This window comes from Abramis brama (assembly GCF_963993115.1).
Source record: "Abramis brama genome assembly, chromosome: 18".
Classification (NCBI taxonomy): Eukaryota; Metazoa; Chordata; class Actinopteri; order Cypriniformes; family Leuciscidae; genus Abramis; species Abramis brama.
This window is the reverse complement of record NC_139980.1, coordinates 31,672,365-31,695,411: the sequence shown is the minus strand read 5'-3', so window position 1 is coordinate 31,695,411 and position 23,047 is coordinate 31,672,365. Positions and strand designations below refer to the sequence as shown.

The following is a 23,047-nucleotide window of genomic DNA, read 5'->3' as shown; positions in this document are numbered from 1 at the left end:
CGTCTGAATATCTGGACAAACATGACGATTTTATTTTTCTGTGCTGCCATCGTGTGGTCTAAAAACTACCGCAAATAAACACACGGTTAATTGATATCGTTTAGCGGGCAATTATGCTATTCATATATTCTTTGCTTTTGAACGCATTAGGCCTATCATATAGGCTACCTAACAATATATAATCTTTAAACATGATTTTAGTTTTATCAGTCACAATGAGATTCATTCATGTGCTAGATGAGATAAAATAACTTCAAATTCACATTCGCAGCGCAACAAAAACATTGAACGAGCGAAGCCGATAAATGCGCTACACAAATGAACGAGAACATAGTTCAACTGTTGTTATTTTTACATTTATACATAGATATATATAATTTCCAAGAAAATGAAAATATTGTAGAGCTGAGCATAACAGAAGAAAAAACTTCCATTAACCTGTCTGTCATCTTAATTCATAACTTTCATACTTTTATGATAGGATCTAAACAGTTCACACGCGCGAGCGGAGTTAGCCTATATAAAATACTTTCATTAACATGAACGAAGAATGACCAATACTTCTACAGCATTTATTAATCTTAGTTGATGTTAAATTCAACATTTATTAAAACCTATTACATTATTAAAATCAAAAGTTGTATTTGTTAACAGTAATGCACTGTGAACTAACATGAACATACAATCACCATTGTATTTTTATTAACATTACCAAAGATTGATAAAAAAAACAACAAAAAACAATTATTGCTCGTTGTTAGTTTGTTAATGGCCTATATTAACTACTGTTAACAAGCGAGACCTATTGTAAAGTGTTACCAAATGGTAGGCTAATAGTCGATCGTATGACAATTTTACAATTTTTTTAATTAAAAAGATGTGACTGTCTGGTGGTTTATAAACGGACCATAGAGCTTGTTTTTACTATAGAACACTGTTAAAACATTAGAAACATTTGGTGACGTACAAAAGGAAATATAAACGGCATTATAGAAGTATTACAGAATTTATAGAAGCTTTAAGTAATATACAAAGTCTTAAGACTACAGACTAAATTTTATTTTATTTTTAATTTCCCACCCCCCAAAATATGTTTTTGAGCAGATGTGTAATCACACCACCAGCCACCAGGAGGAGACAGAAATACACTGGAAATGAAAGATTTTGACAGTATCTGGTCTAAGATCTCTTCTGATTAGAAGTTGAACAGCAGGACATCTTTGACCAAGTTTTCTCTTTATCATATTACAACATTATTTCCTTCTGAAAAGTTTTTTTTAATTCCAAAAACTTGTGCACCATCAGAATTTAAAGGGTTAGTTCACCCAAAAATGAAAATGATCCCATTATTTACTCACCCTCAAGCCATCCTAGGTGTGTATGACTTTCTTCTTTCAGCCGAACACAGAGTTATATTAAAAAAATATTCCCATGTTTATAATGACATTGAATAGTTTTTGAAGCCTATTGAAGCCAAAAAAGTGCATCCATACATCATAAAAGTAATCCATTCGATTCCAGTGGGTTAATAAAGGCCTTCTGAAGTGAAGCGATGCATTTTTATAAGAAAAATATCCATATTTAAAGCTTCATAAACTATAATCACTGGCTTCCAGAATATGTTTTAACTTCACAAACCATATTGATCAGTGGTCTTTCAGGTGCTTATGCATCTCACAGTAACTAAACACACACACACACACTCACCATTACAAACCCTCCATGCTTGAATAAACGGGACCAACATGTAACTTAAACAAGCTTGTTTTTAATGGATCTGCAAAATCGTTTGAATTTCCAAAGAGAACGCTCCCCTCCCTGACACGTATCTGGACTAGAAGAGATACTTCCTGTGAATTACAAACATGGCAAAACTTACAAAAGACCCCAAAAAACCCAAAGAAACCAGCATGCAGGAGAGAATGAGTAACTGAGTGAGGGGTGGGGGGGACAACAAAACAAAAATACATTGAGGAGATTCATAAAACAAGTCATTCTGAAAAATAAAGAACAAACTAAACTAAAAAAAAAAAAAAAAAAAAAATGTATAATGCCATTCTCTTCTGAGCAAAATGGTTGAATCCAGATGGTTCCACTCGGGCGTGTGTTGTGTGGGGTTGAGTTAGCAGGTCAAGCAGAGAGGAGAGGACCAGTGTGTGTGTGTGTGCGCGTGTGTATATGTGTATGTTACAGAAAAGTGGTGTTTAAATGTGTTTGAGGGGGAATGAGCTCTAAGGCTCTACATTAAGGCACCGGACGAAAGAAATCAAATAAAAAAAAACAAACAAACAAAAAAAACATCTAGAGAAGATCTCTCACACTAACACACAACACTAACCCCAAAACACTGGACAAAAGTCTTCATCTAGGATGTCATACTGAACGCTACGCCGCTCCTCTGTGCTGACGGACAGCGTCTCCAGGTCCACTGACGCTCGTTATGTAGTGGTGAATGCGAGTTTGTTTTTCGTTTAAATTCATTTCATTCATTCTTTCTTTAATCTTTAAAATAAGTACGAAGAAACATGAAATGACTCTCTTTACTTTTTTTCAGAAATAAAATGATGTCAGCAAGCAGTCGTGAGTGTGAGAAACGTTAGAGATGTGTTTTACAGAGAATCCCATTAGAAGGACAGAACGGAAGAGTGTTAGACAGAAATGAGGGATAAGTGAAAGAGAGAGAGAGAGAGAGAGAGAGAGAGAGAGAGAGAGAAAAAGAGGGATATAGAAGAACATATTGTGTGTGTGTGTGTGTGTTTGTGTAAAGTGTGTGAGTAACTGTGTCTGTTCAACTGCAGCACTTGGTCTTCCATCCTGTGACTCCGCCTCCAGTGCTGATGTCCACGTTTTCACTGTTGGGCTCTTTTACGGGCGTCTGAAAAAAAAAAAAAAGAGAGAGATTTTAAAATAGAGATTTTGCTCCACACTTTGAGCTTTGGCGCCAACTCAAGTTTGTTTTGATCATTTCGGCTTTGTTTGGTTGGTTTCCAGCACCAAACTCACACCACTGGTTGAGTCACTGTCGCAGTCCGGCTGATCAGGATGTTCAAACAAACAGAGCGATGTTTTGATGGTGCCACAATGTTTATACTTTTCACTGGAATCAACCTATTAATGGTTTACAGTTGTAATCAAAATTATTCAATCCCCATTGCAGATCAGGTTTATTGACTAAATTTACAGACTTTCAGATGTTTGCACTGAACAAATCAAACAAAAGTCATTGAAATAGCTCAACACAACAAATGTTTCAAGTCGTTTCCCCAAATTCAACTGAAAATGCAACTTTTAATGACTTCTGCAGTCTCAAAATTATTCAACCCCCTGAATAGAATCCCTCACAACAGCACAAATCTGCAAAACAAGTGTTGTCTCAAGCACACCTGATGCAACTAATCAAGGGCTTCATTAGTTGCACCAGGTGTGCTTGAGCTAGAACACATGAAATATCTGAACTGGCTAGGTTTGTTGAGTGTCACATTTGACAGCATGTTAGAAATATGGCTAAGTCAAAAGAGAGATCCAAAAAAGTTAAAGGTGCAGTAGGTGATCTGGGAAATGCTAACGTTAACCTGTCAGCATACAATCCCACCCTCCCTGCAAATCGCACACACACCTCCTCCAAAACACATGAAGGCACACACACACAGCTGCTCTCGGCAAAGCTTCACAAGAGACGCGTTAAAGGGTAACTCTCGCCAAAATGCAACCTAGGGTCTTTTTGTTAATCTACCCGAGCCGAACTTTCATTTAAAAGCATAATTAGAATGGAAACGCAACTTTTAAATTTGACCGTATTTTCGTTTTTGGTCAAAATGCCTTTTGAATGGGAGTGCTTGGGGCACTTCTATGATAGCATCAAAATCGAGCATTGAGAACATTGTTTACTCTCCTCCCTGTTACGTTGCATTCGGAGATTGACTATTTTTGACTGTCAAAATGCCAGCGGACACAGAGACAGTGAGTTGTTCAAAACCTTTCTTTTTAGTAAACTCTGTGTACACAAACAATGTTCTCAATGCTGGAGTTCATGTGTAGAGCCTCTGGTGATACTGAGAGCAAAGTTTCATGTTGTGTCGAGCCTTCTTAGTGTTTTAAAAATAGTGATTTTTGATGCGATCATAGAAGTGCCCCATTCACTCCCATTCAAAAGGCAATTTGACCGAAAACGAAAATACGGTCAAACTTAAAAGTGGCGTTTCCATTCTAATTATGCTTTTAAACAAAAGTTTTTCTCGGGTAGATTAACAAAAAGAGCCTAGGTTGCATTTTGGCGAGTTATCCTTTAAACTACCTCATGTCTCGAAGCAAAATAATGAACGTAAACAACTTAGAGAGCTTGTATTCATTGTTGTGTTGATACTGTTGACAGGGAACCACATAATTCCACTAACTAAGAGCTGGCTGTCGTCAAAGACACAAATTCATCAGTGTCTCAAATCAACAGAAACAGAACTGGGGTGGGAATCTTTAGTGATTCAATTTGGATTCAGGGAATCACAATGCAATTTATTCAGTGAGGTGATGTGGCTCATCTTGTTGAATTATGATTCTGAACATACAGACTCGTTTCTGCTCTAAAATAATAGTATCTAGAAGAGTAAACACCAGCTGAATACACGAGAGAGGTCAGCTGCTGTAACTGTGAATTTATGAGTCAAACAACATCGATGCTTTTTAGCATTGCAGTGTTTTTGCTTAAAGCCATAGTTCACCCAAAACTGAAAATTATATCAGAATTTTCTCAATCTCAACCCATCCTAGGCGTATAGGACTTTATTCTTTCAGCCGAACACAGTCGGAGCTATATTAAAAAATATCCTGGCTCTTGGCATGGTAACTGAGATTTTGAAGCCCTAAAAAGCACATCCATCCATCATAAAAATAATCCATGAGACTCCAGTGGGTTAATAAAGGCCTTCTGAAGTGAAGCTTCAGCGTTTTTGTAAGAAAAATATCCATATTTATAACTTTATAAACTAATTATTGGCTTCCGGTACTGGCCGTTCGCGAGTTCCGGCAGAAGAGTGACCTCTGAGCCGACGTAGTGATGAACGCGGAAGCACAGAGGATAGAGCAAAACAAAACACCGCACACAAATTAGAAGTCTAAAACGAGAATTATCTGAGGAGCTTGAGTTTGTTGCCCAGCCCTATTTGTTTGAAACGCGAGAGGCGTTTACTCTCACCTAAGATTACGCCACGCCAAAGTCATACGTCAGGTCAGATGTCACTCTCCCACTGGAACTAGACTCGCGTACAGCAGTTACCGGAAGCCAGTGATTATAGTTTATGAAGTTATAAACCGCTTCGCCTCAGAAGGCCTTTATTAACCCACTGGAGCCGTATGGATTACTTATGATGGATAGATGCCCTTTTAATGGGGTAAAAAAAAAAACTCCCATTATAAAGCTGGGAAGAGCCACAATATTTTTTTTATATAACTCAGATTGTGTCATATACACTTAGAATGGCTTGAGAGTGAGTAAATTATGGGATAATTTTCATTTTTGGGGTGAACAAACCCTTTAAATGCATTAAGCTCAATCATACCAATTGTGATATCAGTCAGCGATTCCAGAACTCACCTTTCTGAGAATGTCTTCTGCTAACGTGAGGAACGCCTTCTCGATGTTGATGTTGGCTTTTGCACTTGTCTCGAAGAAGCGTATTCCGTGTTCTCTGGCGATCTAAGGATCAGCACAAGAACAGTTAATAGTGGTCGACTGATATATTGCCAAGGCTGATATTTGCCTTTTTTTTTTTTTATTGGCATCGGCTGACAAAGTTTTTCTGTTTGTCTAATGAATGGGACTTTTATTTTGACAGTGTATGGGACTTTTATTTGAAAACACGGAGAACGCCAGAGCTCCCATTCTCCGTCTTTATTAATTTACGCTCTGTCTGATTAATGACAGAATCAAGAAGTTGCAGATTTATTTTTTAACAAGTTCAAATCATTTTTTATTTCATATTAATTTCTAATATTATGTAAATAATAAATATATATAAATATACATTTAATTTCAGTAATTGTTATGCATGTGTTTTTACAATCTTTAACCTTGTTAATCAAAAACTAGTGGACAAATTGTCCATCCTGACCCATCCATAGTCTCTCACCTGTTCCCCCTTGGCTTTTGGTACGATACGTTTGTCCTCCATGTCACACTTGTTGCCTAGCAGCATCCTCTCCACATCCTCGTTAGCATGCTGCAACAAACATACACACATTTGAGACGATGCATTCTTACACTATCCTTACAAATTGTGAAATTTAGACTGACAGTCCGAATTAAAGTGGCTTTGGAAGTCTTTGAAAAAAACAGCACTGAGGAACTTAGTTTTGTAACAGTGGTGCAAGTGACTTGATGATATGAACAACACGCCACCAAACAACACAACCACATCCCTAATGGAGTCTCGTTATATGAATTCTCTTGAAATTGCTGATTGTTGGGAAATTCTGCATGAATCACACTGAAATTCCAAAAGTCAGCAGTTTCACTACACGGCTACATATCTTTAAGTTGGTGTTTTTACAGGACTGGAACTTCAAAAGTCCTACACCAGCGGTTCTCAACTCAAAACTGGGTCGCAGGTCTGCTCTATTTATAATAATAAAATAATAAATGGCAACTAACCATATGATCATGCATAGTCAGACTAGTAAAATAAAAGGGCCTGACTTTTAAATGCTAGAAGAACGCACTTGGTCAAAAGATGTGTTTCCAACCAAATTTGGGCACAAATCCATGTCTCAAAAATCAAAAACAAAACTATGCAAAGTAAAAGAAAACTCTGTGATTTCACTTGACCAGAATGTGTTTTGTGCAGTCAATTATTGGCCAACATTTTCCTATTGAGGCCATGTCATGTTAATAACTTAACAATAACCCTGGCTCAATGATATGTAAACTAAAATTAAAATATTCAAATATCAAAATATTACCAAAAACTATAATATATTTGGTAATATATCAATGATACTAAAATAGCACTGCTTTAAGCTTTTGCAGTTCACATTGCTAATAAACTTTCTTCATTTTAAGCACAATTTTGTTGACTATTTTATGTCAAATGTAAAATCTGGGTCTCAAGTAAATTTCTCAACGCAACATCGCAACATTTTCCATTCAAACACACAATCCCATTGAAACATCACTTCCTGAACGACTGTGTCTTTTCTGATGTTGTCAGAGGGTTGCAGTAATGTTGTGTGGAGACTGACCTCGTCAATGTTTCTGAGCCATTTGCTGATGTTTTCGAAGCTCTTGGCGTTGGTGATGTCATACACGAGCATGATTCCCATGGCCCCTCTGTAGTAAGAGGTAGTGATGGTGTGAAACCGTTCCTGTCCCGCTGTATCCCTGCATAAACACAATCAAACATGTCAGTCCAGCCCAGGCATCGAATGGATCATAAAACACACAGGATCAAAAATAAACTTCGGTTGGCCATAGCTGGTGACCATAGTGGACCAGCTGTTAAGCAGCACCAACTAATTCCACCTCAGCAACTGTTGCCTCCGCTATACTGCTGGTCAAACGCTTGTCTTTCAATATGTTACAAGGCAATTTCACAGAATTTATTCAAAATGGAAAACAGTGCTGGGACGATAAGCATAAGAACTGACTAGGGATGCTAACGGTTAATCGATGATCAATTAATTGTTGATAATTTAATCGATAAAAGTGTTTTGATTTGTGTGTGCGGCTCATGCGCAAACAATGGAATTATTTATGTGCTTTTACCTTTTATATCTGCAGTAAACTGTGTCATGGTGACGCCTACATCGCTGCACTACCTGACACTTTTAGCTGTTTTACTAGGAAGCCCAAGGTTTTTTTTTTTTTTTTTTCTTTTACTGTCGTCATAACAGAACAGTAACACATTCCAGGTCACAAGCCACCGAAATGAAACCATGAAGAACAACATTTTTCCAGTTTTCAGTCTCTGAATTGCATGCTAGCAAGTCTCTTCATGCTTGAATGAAGTTTTCATTTTGTATCCTGCATATAAACTAGAACTGAACAATATATCAAATTGATAATATAGTTGATGTAATATATATAGTTGATGTTGGTATTATATAGTTGACATTACCAAATTGAGATAAGAATTGGTGATATTTAAATATTATTTGTTAGTCTAAACTGATGTAAAATTAAATTGTCAGATTTGTGACATTGCTTTTTATGTAATGCTACAGTAAAACACTGCTGTTCGCTTTTAGAAACCATTAAGACTTTTTTTCTCCCAGAAAAATTTGAAACTTTTGGTTGGTTATTTCATTTTCAGTTATTCAAAATGTAAAGATAATTTAAATATTAACTTAAAGCATTTACATATCACATTATCTATTTGTATAATGTGTGTTATGAATATGAAACCATGTTAGCACACACTAAGAACTTACCATATCTGTAGCTTTATCTTCTTTCCTTGCAATTCAACTGTTTTGATCTTAAAATCGATTCCTAAAGAGACAGAACAGAAAGAGGAATTTAAGAAAGACACTTAAAAGCATTCACAACCCCGATTTATTTCTGTAATCTACAGTAAAACACAATATTCAATGGGAAAATGTGAATTTTATTCATTGGAAATTGATTGGATCCACCTAGGCTTTTCATATTATAATGGAGTTGGATCTGAAAGTGAGTTTGCAGTGGATTGTGGGGGATTTGCTCTCCTCCTGAACCTCCAGCATGTTCTAGGAGGCATTTTGACCAGAATGTTGAGGCTGAAGCTCAAGAGCTTCTTTACATTTCCCAATGGTGGCACTACTTTTTCTAAGTAGAATGTTATTTGCTATAATCACTGCAAGCTTTAGCACATTAACTGGCTTAGTTAAAATGACTGTTAACAGTTTAGAAAGTTTGCCTTATCTACAACAATGACTACATTAAAGGTGCTGTATGTAATGTTTTTGACTATACTAAAGCACAAAAATTCCATAGTATGTTTGCAGAGATTTAGGAAACATGCTAAGTTCACATACTTGTTTCTCCATAAAGCAATGCTACAGCTCAGTATTAATAATATCGCTGCGTGATCAAATTTGTAGTTTAAATTTGATACTTTTGATATTTTAATTTTCCCTATAAGGAGGTTCCCTAGGTTTTTGCACATTCCTTTTTTAATAAAAGTCCATTCAAGCTCAGTGCTTTACTGTCAAATTTCCAACAAACAAACAAGTAATATTATTAGCAACTGTACTTAATGCAAAACATTAGTAATTTTGATTTTAAAAATCCCACTAGCGCTACCAAATAAGGTGCTTGCGCCACCATCTGTAGAACTTAGTGGCACCGGTTTTACTATACGGACTCAGAAAACCATAATTTATTAATAAATAATTAAAATGTCTCCTTGCAATTTTTTTCAACACATTCATAATCATTACTTTTGCCGGTGCTTTGCAGCAAGCTTTACGAGTGGCCTATATTAGGCCTATAGGGCTCTTTATGGTTTCGTATTCCCCCCAGTATATATTTAAGTAATTAAATTAATATAAATGTGCGATTAGTCGACTAATAATGGCTTAAATGAGCGACTAATATATGACTAGAAAAATCTAGTCAGGGGGCAGCCCTAATGCATAGATAATGTTTTGCACTAAATGGCTCCAATACTGAATTTTCATCATTCAGTGTAAAAGTGTGGGATGTGTAGGCAATGGCATACATTAATTTGTTGTAAAATCATCAAAAATCATGACTTGTGAAAATTTGCCCCTAAGGGCTTTAGCGTGGGAGAAGCTTTTTCAAATGAGAAACAAGACTGAGCACTCAGTGTGACAAAGAAAACGCTACACTATCTATAGCAATATCGATGGGGCATTTCTACCATGTTCCTAAATTAAAGATAAATATATAAACCATGAGGTTTAAGCAGCTCAAAGTAGCATCACAGTGTTTGCTCATGAGTAGAGAGATCTCTACCGTTCAGAGAGAACACTAGCAGCGTGTGTTGTTGAGACTAGCACGGACTAACACGGGCACGCAGACAGAATGGAAAGGTTCATCTGTGAAACTGTTGAGAGAGTTTAATGGCCCAATTGCACAGTAAAAGCATTCAGACAAATTCACACTGGAAAATGACCTGAACAGATCACTGGTAGCTACTTTGTCCTTGCCACACACACACACAAAACTGATGTTTGCAGAGAAACTTGGATTAGTAAGCAACTCCCACAATACCCTGGCAACCATAAGCAATGTGCAAAAAAACAACAACTTAGCAACGACTTAAAATCACCTAAAACACCATAGTAATGGCATAGTAACAATCTAAATCACTCAAAGCACTTTAGCAACCGCACTGTAACAACCCTCCTCAGCAACTGCATAGCAACAACCTAATCCACTCAAAACACTATAGAAATGGCATACTAATGAACTAATCCAATTAAAATACCATAGCATCTACATAGTAACATTATAAATTAGGGGACTGTTAGAGTCGAAGTCATTAGTAAACATTGCAAGATGGCTATGGATGAACACCAGTTGTTTGAAACGGCTTTGGCCGCTACAATGAACGAGTTAGACTTGGCTTTTTATCTAAAAGAGGAACAGAAAACGGCGCTCGAATCCTTCCTTTGCAAGAAGGACGTTTTTGCTGTTTTGCCGACCGGATACGGCGAGAGTCTAATCTACCAGTTAGCTCCGCTGGTAGCGAAGCGTATGGGGCTTGTTGTGATTGGTCGTAGTGTTATCCAATTGCGTGCAGTGAGATTTTCAAATGCATGCTTGGTGCCGCCCCTCGAGTTGGCTGATTTTCATTAGTCGATGCCAGATCATTAATCTTTCAGATTTAGGTCTGGATTTCCAGGCTACTATTACAGGCCAAACTGGCATTAAAAAATACAGTTTTTTAATCGGCGAAACAGCTATTTTCGGTTCTGGGCTAAAATGCTTTTTGGAGGGCCGAAATCAGTGATGGAAACAGACATTTGATTAGCGCTTCTCCGATGGCATGTTTTGACTGTGTTCAGCATCTATTTCGCGCACACTGTGGATAAGCTACAACAGTTAAACGTGTCACTAGCTCTGAATAGACCATATTAACTTCCCGATTTTAATCGGTAATGATATGGTTTCTTAAAGGTCCCATGACATGCTACTTTTTGTAGGCTTTAATATAGTCCTTAGTGGTCCTTAGTACTGTATCTGAAATCTCTTTCCAAAAATTCAGCCTCGGTGCAGAATTATAGCCACTACAAGCCAGTCCCAGAATGAGCTTCCTTCAGACGGGCCGTTTCGGTGTCTGTAGCTTTAAATGCTAATGAGGAGGAGAAAGGTGGCGCAAGGTGGAGGGTGGGTGTGGCCTTGACCATCTTGCGCAACGGTACCATGCATGTTTGTTTATGTTGGATATATTGCAATGGCACGAAGACACGCAGTCGTTCAAGCATTTCAGTTTGACCCAGAATCGGATCCAGATGGAGAAGCAACGGATGAAGAAGTTGCAACTCAGCGGCTCCAGCAGGACGTTTCCGAATGGTTAGTTTAAAATATTATGTCTGGATATGGTACTTTATTCAGATGGTTTACAGTTATTATCATGTAGCAAACGCGAACCTACTGTTGCCTTTTCATGAGAGATCTGTAACGTCTGTAATTTATCTTATTACAATTACATCAAGCTCTGCGATCTTGAAATGCGGATATCGCGCGCGCCATATAACCAACAGGAAAACGGTTATCCAAATAACAAAGAAATGTACAACACTCGCGTTACAGTGTGTGTAACTTGATGCTGTCTACCTTTACATTAGCGCAAGTAATTGCATAGCTGCATAGCTAATGTGACAGCCACATTCTACGTGTAACAAGCTAGGTAACCATAAACAGTAAAGCAACACACTTATATATCATTTGTTGACTTACTTGTCCGACGTTCAGCAAGCCCAGCTCTGTATTGACCATTCGATGTTCATTTGTACATCCAATTATTGAGCAATTATTATGCTTCGCTCGCTCAAAAGCCATGATATCTCTCGTGGACAAACTAAAATCGTGCGCGCGTTCTACTTCCTAGCTCATTTTCTCATGGGCGAGAAATATTCTCTGGGTGGGCAAAGCAGAGAAAGGGGAGGTAACATTTCTCCTTATAACGTCATAAGGAGGAGATTCAAGATCAGCCCGGTTGAGCTTCCATTTACTCAAAGGCAGAGAAAAATAGCAAAAGCTCGATTTACACCGATTTAAATTTCTAGAAACTTTGGGACCATATACAGGCTAGGGGAACTCATATTAATGTTAAAAAACCTCAGAAAGTGGAAATTTCATGTCATGGGAACTTTAAATCTAAAATCTTTTAGTCTGTGCTGTTTTCTGTTGATGCGTAGCGTGAATAAAACTTAATTAAAGCTGCAAGCAGCCTTCCGGGGCCAAGCCCTTATGGCTTTTCGGCTTGTAAGGGCTTTTCCAGCACTTTTCCAGAACAGATAGATTCAGAATTACAGATAGGGTGAAATCAAAATGAACAGAAGGTCTGATGAGAACGAACACAGAATGAAGTAAAAAAAACACACACTTAGGCTATTTCTAATCCAAGAGTAAGAAAGATTAGTACAGCTCTTACTCGGATACTAAAGGAATTTAAATGACAACTTTATACATAACTTTAAAGTAGAACAACACGGGACTCGAACCCACTAGCTATGGGTCAGGAGTCTGCCATTCATCTCATTGCGCCACTTGACAGACATGCATTTACACAACTGCCAAAATCCAATAGTTTCAAGAGAGAATCAAGTCAAAATTATGAAGTTAATGCAGAGCATATTGTATTTAAAAAGCCTTTGGCAACTTTGGCATGGACCCTCTGATCATGTTTTCGATGAAGCGTACCAATTTTTGTTTCGATTGATCAAACTTTGGCCGAGATACAAGCCTCTTAACCAATTTTGGGTGGACCTCGTTAAGTTTGCGACACCATAACTTTTGAACAAAGATGAATAAAAAAATCTGTTCAGTCATTTCTGTGCGGCTCAGTCTTGGGCTTGGCCCCTAACTAAACATTTGTAACACGCCTGCAATCCAATAATTGCAAAAAGCTTTTTGCTGTGTTACTGTTAATATGAAGCCAAGTCTCAACTTTAAAATTCTTTTGATTTTATTGTGCATTTCAAACAATAAATATCAATAAAAACTCTTTAATATGGCAGATGGCTGTAGCACCTCAGTTCAAGCGCTTGTGAAATTGAGCCGATCATCTCATCTCCTCTTTACTACTAGTTACAGCATGAAATAAACATGGGTGAACACCGTCGAAAGATACATCACAACTTATCCAAATGAATCCTGTCTCATGCAATCACTCAATCAGTGTTTCAACCAAGGAAAGACGTCAAAACGGCTTTTATGTTATACATAAGGTTACATTTCAAGAAAGCTATTCAATGTCCATAAACTCTAGAGAAGAGCATTTTGCTAAATATGTGCACTGTATTCCACATTCATTGTATTTTTACTTAACCTGTTAGTGATGTCTTCATTATTTAATGTATGTTTGGATAAATCTATCAGGAAAACAAGTTATTACAGTTTATTGTCATTTAAATGTTTATATTTCAGCAACAAATGGAGTAAAAACAATTCTGTTATTAAAAGATAGATATAAAACTGCCTTATGTGCAGTGTTAATAAGTGTTAATAATTATTTGATTATTAATTTATTTGTTTGCCGTTTACTGCATCCCTACATAAAACACACACTGTACCTGCACACACACAAAAAACCTACAAACGAAGTGAATGAAAAAGCAAATTCACACTCTGACAGTAGGTGGCGCTTATGGAACAGCAGCGATATAGCATTTCCTTGGTTAATGCTGCACCAAAGTAGCCTGACGACCCGACCCGCTTCAAATAGAACAGACACCTGACCCGCACCCGAAATAAAATCAGTTTAGCCAATCACATTATAGACACACTTACAAAAATGTTTATTGCCAGGTCATACAGAAGTTATTAGGCTACACGACAATTAACACAAGGACAACTTCAGCCGAAGCTGTCAAAAGGCCGGTACATGAAGAACATGGCAAACGTTACCACAAAACTGAGTAACCTTAACATTTTACCAATCGAACAGACGCGGCTATAACACTATATGCCACGCAATTTCGTCTAGCCTACATAAATTTTGGGTTCAAACACGCCCTGCACACCACACATACTTAACTTGTGAAAATACTGTTCGATAGAACTGCTTTGTTACCACAGTAATCTGCGTGCTTCCTCAGCGATTAAGTTCCACATTTGCGGCTATCCAACACGAAAACAACATATGCCTGTCACAATATTTTCTTCAGATAACTCCAAATTTCTCCCACACACTGGACTTGATTTTTGATGACGTACTGTCGACAACTTTACAATCTCCACTAGCTATTCTTTTCTTCAACTCCTCAGCATCCATCTCGACGACTGCAAGCAGATCGCGCGCGCGGTTATGATGAATTTTTAAAAATGAAAGTAGCCTAGGTAACATGGGCGTGGCGCGTGGGCACAAATAAACTGATGTGGATTTTAAATTATTTTATCAACTTGAAACATAGGCATATTTTTGTAGATGTGTTCCTAAAAATATGCATATATTTTTACGTTTGCATGTGATTGTTTTAAACCCGTGTTTCCCCCGTTTGTATTGAGGTTACAATTAAAGGTATAGATGAAACATTGCTTGAGATGTCTGTTTTTTTGGAGTAGAAAAAAGTACACACATTTAAAATCAGCATGTGTGTGTGTAACATGCTGGGACACACAAGGTGGTAGTGTTGCACGGTGTACCGATACTTCAAAAGTATCGCGATACTCGGAAATTAAAAACGTCACGATACCTAAATTTATCAGTATCCATACTTTAAAAAAAAAAAAAAAACGCCTCCCTATGGACGTCTGTGTTTTTTTCCTGACGCACGCAGCAAAGAACCTGCCGCTGTCAGTGTCATGTGACAAAACACTACAGCGAGATGGCTGCATGTGCGAGCACAAGTGGCCCACGACTCATAGAAAAAGATGACGCTCTGTTGCACGGTGCACTGATACTTCAAAAGTAAATCGGAAATTAAAAACGTCACGATTCGTTAATTTATTAGTATCGATACTTCTAAGAATGACCGCGTTCCAGATGGCCGGCGACACACTGGCTCCGTGTCGTGTCCGTTTTTATTTCGGCTCCCATGTTAACTGCCTGCGTGACACACGCGTCTGGGTGCAGCTCGAGACACGCGGAAAACGCGTGCATGCTAGAAACAGAAGCGTGTTGGAAGCGTTTCCAGGCAAAATAGAATAGGAAAAGATGTTTCTATGTCATTTTGACACGAATACATATTAATAAATGACATTTTGATGTTTGAAAGTTTTGACATAAATACAATAAATGTAATTTAAAAAAATATTATCGATTTTCAAATATTGCACCTCTCAATACAGAACGAATTATTCTGTAGCCTATTTTGCCGTCAACACTGCCGACGTTGTCTTTGCTGCTATATATTTATGTTTAACATGAAGTATAGGCCTTCCACAACTCTATCCCCATATGTCAAATATATCACCAATGAGGCTTATTCATATGTTACCAATATTAAACATTGTTTAATATAATCGCTGTTCATATTTTTATTCAAAAGTTCAGAATCAAGATAAAGCTCTTATGTTTCTTATGATAAATGAGATAATGCTGCTAAATTTATATATTTTTTTACCTTGAATGTCATTGCTCTAATTTATTTTTTATATTTTGATATTTCATATTTTGTTCAAATGTTTAATATATCTGCTGTTCATATGTTCATTTATTAGTGTGTTATATGATTAGAATGTTGTCCCGGTTTTAAAATAAAGCACAGCAATGATATTTGAGAGCGTTTCTCCCTTTTCAGGAAAAGTATCGAAAAAGTATCGAAATCGCAATACTTGACTTATCGGTATCGAAACAATAATTTTGGTATCGTGACAACACTACAAGGTGGTATAGGTACATGTACATGTAATATAGGTAGGCTATGTTATGAAAAAATAGAGTATCCATCGCTACTGTAAAGTAAAATAAAAAATATTATAATAATTTCCTACCTCTCTCTTGCTGCCACTGAAAAAAAAAAAAAAAAAAACCCTACCGACCCATGACCTCAACTGACAACCAACAGGAACCAAACTTTTTTTTTTTTTAGGCCCAATCAGAGAAACGGAGAAACCACAATGACCACAGGGTTTTCGCTGCGCCCCATTTTCTTGCCGACCATCAGGGCCAGATGATAAATTCAACTTTTGCCGAATCCCGTAGGAAGGACAGCAAAACATCTTTCTAAACGACAAATGCCTTGATTGTGGTTCTCTATTCCTCTTTAATGCGCTGTCGATATCTTCTATAACAGACGCAATGGCGCCATCTTTGTTGTAAACGAATTCAACACAAGCGCTCGTGGCTGACGTGGATGATTACGTTACTGTTGATCGTATAAAGCCCGCCCTGACAATTTGATTGGTCCGAACAGCTCTGATTCGAGCATAGTTGCTCCTCAACGGATCAAGTCCGGACCGAACTTCCCGACCTCAAATGTTGTGGGCGGGGCTAAGTTCAGCTGGCATCCAGGCTACTTTAATAGGCATTATACAAAGGTAAGAGGAAATGAAAATGCAATCGAAACTTTTCTGAAGACAGTCAGTCAGTTCCCTCCAATTCAATTTATATTTTTCTTCTAATATGTTGAGCATCGCAAACAGTTCCCTCTGCTGATGCATCTGTGCTCTCCTCTCTTCTTTGTGTCCCGTCTAGCCAGTGTTTACAGACTCTGTTACATTTACACATAAATGGAAATTATTGTAAAGCAGTTTGAGTGCACATCCGGAACTAAGAACGGCCAATCTAAAACAAAAGAAACGGCAAGTTGCCAATCGTGTGTTTGGAGCAAAAACCGCCCGGTTCTGATTTAGGATCAGTCGACCAGGGCATCTCTAACCTAAGTCACTCAAAATACCTCAGCAATGGCATACAACAATCAAGTCCACTCAAAACACATTAGAAATGGCACAGTAACAACCTAAATCACTTAAATACATTATAGCATCCAAACGATCACTCAAATGATGACAAAACAAGGCACTAACCATTTTGTTACCAAATAGTCTAAACAGGATTTGGAGTGTTTTAATGTTCTAACAAGGAGTGTAAGGGTACACAAAAATGATGGTTCGGGACATACCTTGGTTTTGAAGTCACAGTTTTTGGAACAGCTCTATTTGTAAATAAGAACATCTTTCTAACATTTACACAAACATAAACCCGTAAGAAGCAAGTTATGTGTTGAGGAAAACATGTCTCAAATGCATCAAGCATCATTCGTATCTGATATGAGGGCAAGCCGTTTTAAACTGTATGCTTATGAGTAACTTTGAAGCGCTTAATATAAAGTATGTGTCATGTTTTGAACAACTTGGATCATAGGCTACTTTTCCCACAGCTGCACACTTGGTTTCCTCCGTATTTTTCAAATACGTTTGCAACATCAAAGTATATCTATATCTAATTCTGCACACAAAAGTTCCACGCATATTAAAATAACCGCATTCATTCAGTATACAGGCAAGCCGAAACGAAAGACCCGTAACAAAAATTCTGTTCGAATGTGTGTACCGTTACACCCCAAGTTCTAACATGCAGAAAGACTGACCAGCATATTTAGCAGTAATGCTTAACAGAACTCAAACCACACACACACAGCTGCACTATGGGTGGGAGCTGCTTTATGAAATGATACACAAATGAGCAGCCAAAGACTGAGTCATTCTCATACAATACACATAAACCACAACAGAGAAGGAGTTAGAAAGAGAATAAAGAGTGAAAACTCTGATGAACATGAGATGTAAAAACACGACACACACTCATAGTTTAACCTCTGGAAACATGCCAAAGTCACACTCACTCAAAAACAGCAGTCTAGTATTTCAAGCTTTAAGAGCAGAAAGTTTGAGCCACGCTAATGCTAAATGTGACAATTCTGCCATCATTTACTTCTCCTCCACATCTTTAAAAACCTGCATGCTTTTCTTCTGTGGAACTCAAGATAAGATGTTTCGGTGATGCTATTCTATTACATACAATGAAAGTGAATGAGGACTAGGAGCTTTAAAAACGGCAAAAAAGTACTGTAAACGTAGTTGACAAAACAAAAAAAACTATATTATTCTGCCCTACATCAACAAAGGAAAATAAAACACAGGTTTAAAGTGACGTAAGGGTGAGTAAACTGTTTGAGAAGAAGTCTGGTTTATACTGGCTAGTACAGCACCAAATGTGAGGCTGGTTTAAATAAACTTGGGTTATACGAGTTCTGAACACAAAGGACATGGAAGGGTTCCTGACAGGCAGCCAATCAGACCCCTTCCCATGAGCCTCTGCAGCTGTGGGGCCCCTCAGGGGTCAAGACTGAAGCTCCGCCCAACTGAGCCAAGATCCTGTCAATCAAAGAAAAAGAATGCACTACTGCCAGTCAGAAAGGGGAAAAGTGAGAAAGCGCTCACTTTTTATGCATTTAGAAGTTTATACGATAATAAATCATGAGTTTAATAGTGCAAATGTGGTTAAGATTTGTGTTTGTGTGTGAGCGTGAAAGGTGATCTTTCTCTTGGGACTGCAGGGAGTTTCCGGCGAGTATTTTAAGGCCCTGAACTACAACAGAAAGAAAGAGAGAGATGGACTTAAAGTCTACATGAAATGACATTCATAACCTATATTATTATTAAGTGACAGGATATTTAAAAAGGGAAAATATGAAAGGTGAGAATTTAGTTTATCCATCAGGAATGAAAGTTTGTAGTCAAATGAAGGACTACCTTTCTGAAACAAATCTGTCATTGGTCAAAACTTAAAGGGTCCTTTCACCTAAAAATTAAAATTCTGTCATTTTATCAATTCTGGAATAAAATATCAATGTTTATATGTAAATAAAAGTCTAAATTCAATTTTTTCATCATATAAAGTGATCGAGTCTCTTCAGAAAATGTGGACTAAACCGCTCAATTCATATGAATTAGTTTTACGATCTCTTTATGAACTTTTTGAAACATCAAAGTGGTAGTTGAGTATGGAGGGACAGAAAGCTCTCAGATTTCATCAAAAATATCTTCATTTGTGTTCTGAAGATGAAAGAAAGTCTTACGGGTTTGAAACGACAAGAGGGTGAGTAATTAAAGACAGAATTTTCAAATAAAATAAAATAGCCTAGTTTGCAAGTTGTTACTTTTTTTCTTTTTTTTTAATAGATTGCAAAAACTATACGTAGTTGGAATAACATGGAGAATAATACCAGAAACATGCATTTAAGAAAAAGTAAATAGGGATTTTAAAAAAGCAACCAAAAGAAACATGAGAGAAAACTGAAAGAAAGAAAAAAGAAAGAAAGAACTGGAGTAGAAGAGAAATACAAGTGTGAATCTGGATTCTTCTCACTGATCGGATCACGTCAACCACAGTTTCCTGGCATTTCAGAACATCGACCTTGTGCTGACAGTTTACATGTGCCACCTGATCTCACACACTTGCTGATGGCAACAGGAAGCCACAGGTCTGATGTGGTCACCTGACACACCGTGAGCAGTCATGTGACTCACAATAAAGAGATAAAAACACCATTGTAAAGGTCACACTTGTGCCCTTCCTGAAACCAGCTCAATATTTGTTTTCAAACCTAATCATGACCATATCCAGGATTTTATCAGTCCAAACCAATCAAAGACAGTAACTTTATTCAACTTCTATATTAGAGTCATGCGTCACTAAAAACGAACAGATTGTTCCACAGATTAAACGGTTTTACATTAACCAGTACTGAATGGCCCATGTGATATCATATGTTTACAAAATGTAAAGTCATTTAAGAGGAAGCACAAGTTATGAGCTACATTTCAGATCAAAGACCTTTTCTTTGGAATTAGTATAATAAGCGCCAATGAATCACTCACAATAGCCTGGAAGAACCAGAAAACGTGCATTATATAAGCAAACCAAGCCAATTTGGATTTCTTTTTAAACTTAATTTTTTGATTCTTTTCTTTTTAGGAACAAGCTTGAACATGCATCACATAAATTGGTTGTACAGGCCAACATACAAGAACACTTAAACATTATCAAAAACCAAGCAAATATAGTGGATCACAAGTAGATGAGGGAGACACATATCCGTTTACACCTGGTGTTTTAATCCGTCTCTTTTGTCCACTTTCAATCACTTCTGTCCTGATTTCTTCAGGTGGAGGGTCTATGTGCGGGTAAATGTATGGGCTTTTCAGATATTTTGATCTAATGGACATCAGATCAGCTTTAGCTTCTGCTCTGACAGCCACAAGACCAGCCGAACGCTGTGAGTGTGTGTTAGAAATCAGTGGTGAGAGAACATTGAGCTTGGAACGTTTTTCATCTTCAAACCAAACTTGGGTCTCCAGCTAAAGTTTAAATCACGTCTGGCTAGAGCTCTTCCCATAATGTTCCCACATTAGATCAGTAGACGGTTTTTAGTGGCTGTTTGAACACATTCGACCTCATGAAAGCGATCCGGTCGAATGTGTTTTCAACTACCTCTGGAAGTGGTCAAAAGTGGACGAGCTCAAAACGTTTTAGACCCCGTTTACGCCTGTATTTAGCGTCGTCCACTTGTGATCCGATCTACCAAAACGCATCTTAATACCAGGTGTAAACAAGACCATATATAACAAATACTCTCCAAAAATATTAGGCCTATATAAAGAAAATAGTGACCTAAATATAATTGAATTATAAGATTAAATCAAAATAATAATATCTACAACATAGAATATGAAAATTTTAATTAAAATACTTGAATTCAATTCTGATTTCATGTTGACAAAGCTTAAGGTGAGTAACATCTAACAGTTACAAGATGTAAGCTTTTCTTCAGCCAAAACTCTTCAAAATCAGACAAAATATCAGTGAGAGAGAGCATATAGTATCAGTTCTTATAGATAAACGGACAGGGCCGGCTGTGTCTAAATTTGCCCCGTGAACTGATGTGACACTGAGATCTCCTGTTACCCCCAGAGAAATGACCCTGCCGTCCGTAAACTGAGTTCAAGAGCATCTGCCGTATGACATTTACATGTAGTTCCTGTGATCTAACAGGTATGGCCTGCAACTCTGTTTAACTTTAACTCTCATTTTTGCATTTACCTTCCAGGGATCTGAACACAGAGGAAGATTGAGGATAGGAAGTCTGTTATATCGCAACAATGGCGTCCAAACATCTGCAGCAATAAAGACAAGCTGTCTATCTTGCATTTACATGTTAAATGATGATTGACAGGTGATGGATGATGGATTTGACAGCTAAAAAAGGTCAAATAAGCAGGAAAGCAAGAAAACGACTTTACACTCAAATACAACAAATCAAATTTGAACGTGGCCCTTTTAGGATGCTTACAAAAAGTACCACGGTATTAATATGGATTCTTAACACAGCCCACTCGAAATATACCTTGGAAAAACCCTGGCATAACTATACTGTAATAATTCAGTACAGTGGTACAATGACAGTTTCAAAGTACTTTTTTTATGAGAGGGTTGAAAGATTGCAACTCTCACACCTGGCCATAACCCAAAAACTACAATAAACATACACAGAGACTAGCAAAAACCCATCTCAAGTGTGCCTTTCCCATGATATCATACTGAAACGACTGGTTTAGCATAGAGAACACAGTTTGGCAAACACTCTATTGGCATAAATGCGCATGCGCAGTAGCGCAGCAGATGACGCCACATTACTGAACTGTTTATGCTTTTTTAATATATATATAACTTATGATCGATTATTTCAACAAACTGACAGGGTAAACGCACTAGTGGCACAGTAAATATGTTTTGTACTGGTGTGTTAACAGGTATAACACTTAGGAGTGATGGATTTTTGGGGTTACTGCATGTAACAGGCCGCTTGAACATTTAACCTAAGCAATTCGCGATGTATAGATCTCATCTGGACAAAATAATAACTAGGCTACATATTAAACATCGAAAAAACATTAATTTAAATCCTCTGGCATCAAATTGCCATTTGTCAATCAACTCGCATGGTGGCGCGAACTTTAGCCAAATAACCTCAACAATAACAATAACATTGATCCAAAAGACAGACAACCAGAACAAGCTTCACAACTCGACAACATGATTCTGAATCAACTGAGGTGATTCACTCAGCTGATATGAATCATTTAGCCGGCTAGCATGCTAAAGCCCAGAATCAAGGCCTAGTCACCATGTATACACACATCTAACCGCATTTCTCACCTAAAACAATGACTAAAACCCTTAGACCGGGTAGATTAGTGTGTGTGTCTCACCTATAGTGGAGATAAAGGTGGTGTTGAAGGCGTCATCAGAGAATCGGAACAGCACGCAGGTCTTTCCCACCCCAGAATCACCAATCAAAAGCAGTTTAAAGAGCAGATCATATGTCTTCTTCGCCATCTGAGCTATTATAAACACACACTGATGAGAAGCGAATAGAAACTAAGTGTGTGTTAAATGGAAAGTGTGTGTCTGTTATCCGAAAACACACGCCGGACAGTCTCTTCACAGCTGAATTGCGTTGATTTCCTCTGTAGACTCTTTTTATATTCCTAAGGATGTATTTATGATGCGTGTTTCCTCTCAAAGCGTGGTGTTTGGTATTTTTAATGTCTCAGTATTTCTTTCTCTCACACACTGTCGGGACAAAATGGCTCCTCCGCCCGACTTTCTTTCTTCAAACTACACCAGCGATCTGATTTAAATGAAAGCTATTCCGCTTCATCCCAGCGATGCCGAACCGCGTAGATCTCGTTTGACAGCCGGTTCCGTTACGACAGTCCTTACCGGGTCCGTTTGTGGAGTTTAGAAGAGGACAAACACATAGACGACCGACCAACCGCCGTCGCCTTCGAATGGAGCCTCCACGGCGACACCCTAGATTTCAGAGCCACGCCTCTCTTCCCGCCCCTACGTCAGCGTCTGGGTTTCTGATTGGCCGA

General features: G+C 37.8%; 1 protein-coding gene across 1 annotated transcript; it reads right to left on the bottom strand.

Moving 5' to 3' along the window:
• Positions 1 to 1,748: 1,748 nt before the first annotated feature.
• On the bottom strand, positions 1,749 to 22,999 carry rab10 (RAB10, member RAS oncogene family). Its single transcript, XM_084090339.1, has 6 exons — positions 22,379 to 22,999; positions 8,419 to 8,479; positions 7,231 to 7,369; positions 6,123 to 6,212; positions 5,588 to 5,689; positions 1,749 to 2,875 (listed from the first exon to the last, which is right to left on the bottom strand). Exons 1-6 carry the CDS (start codon positions 22,503 to 22,505, stop codon positions 2,789 to 2,791), a joined length of 606 nt encoding a protein of 201 aa, XP_083946465.1. The 5' UTR covers positions 22,506 to 22,999; the 3' UTR covers positions 1,749 to 2,788.
• Between the last annotated feature and the right edge of the window lie 48 nt (positions 23,000 to 23,047).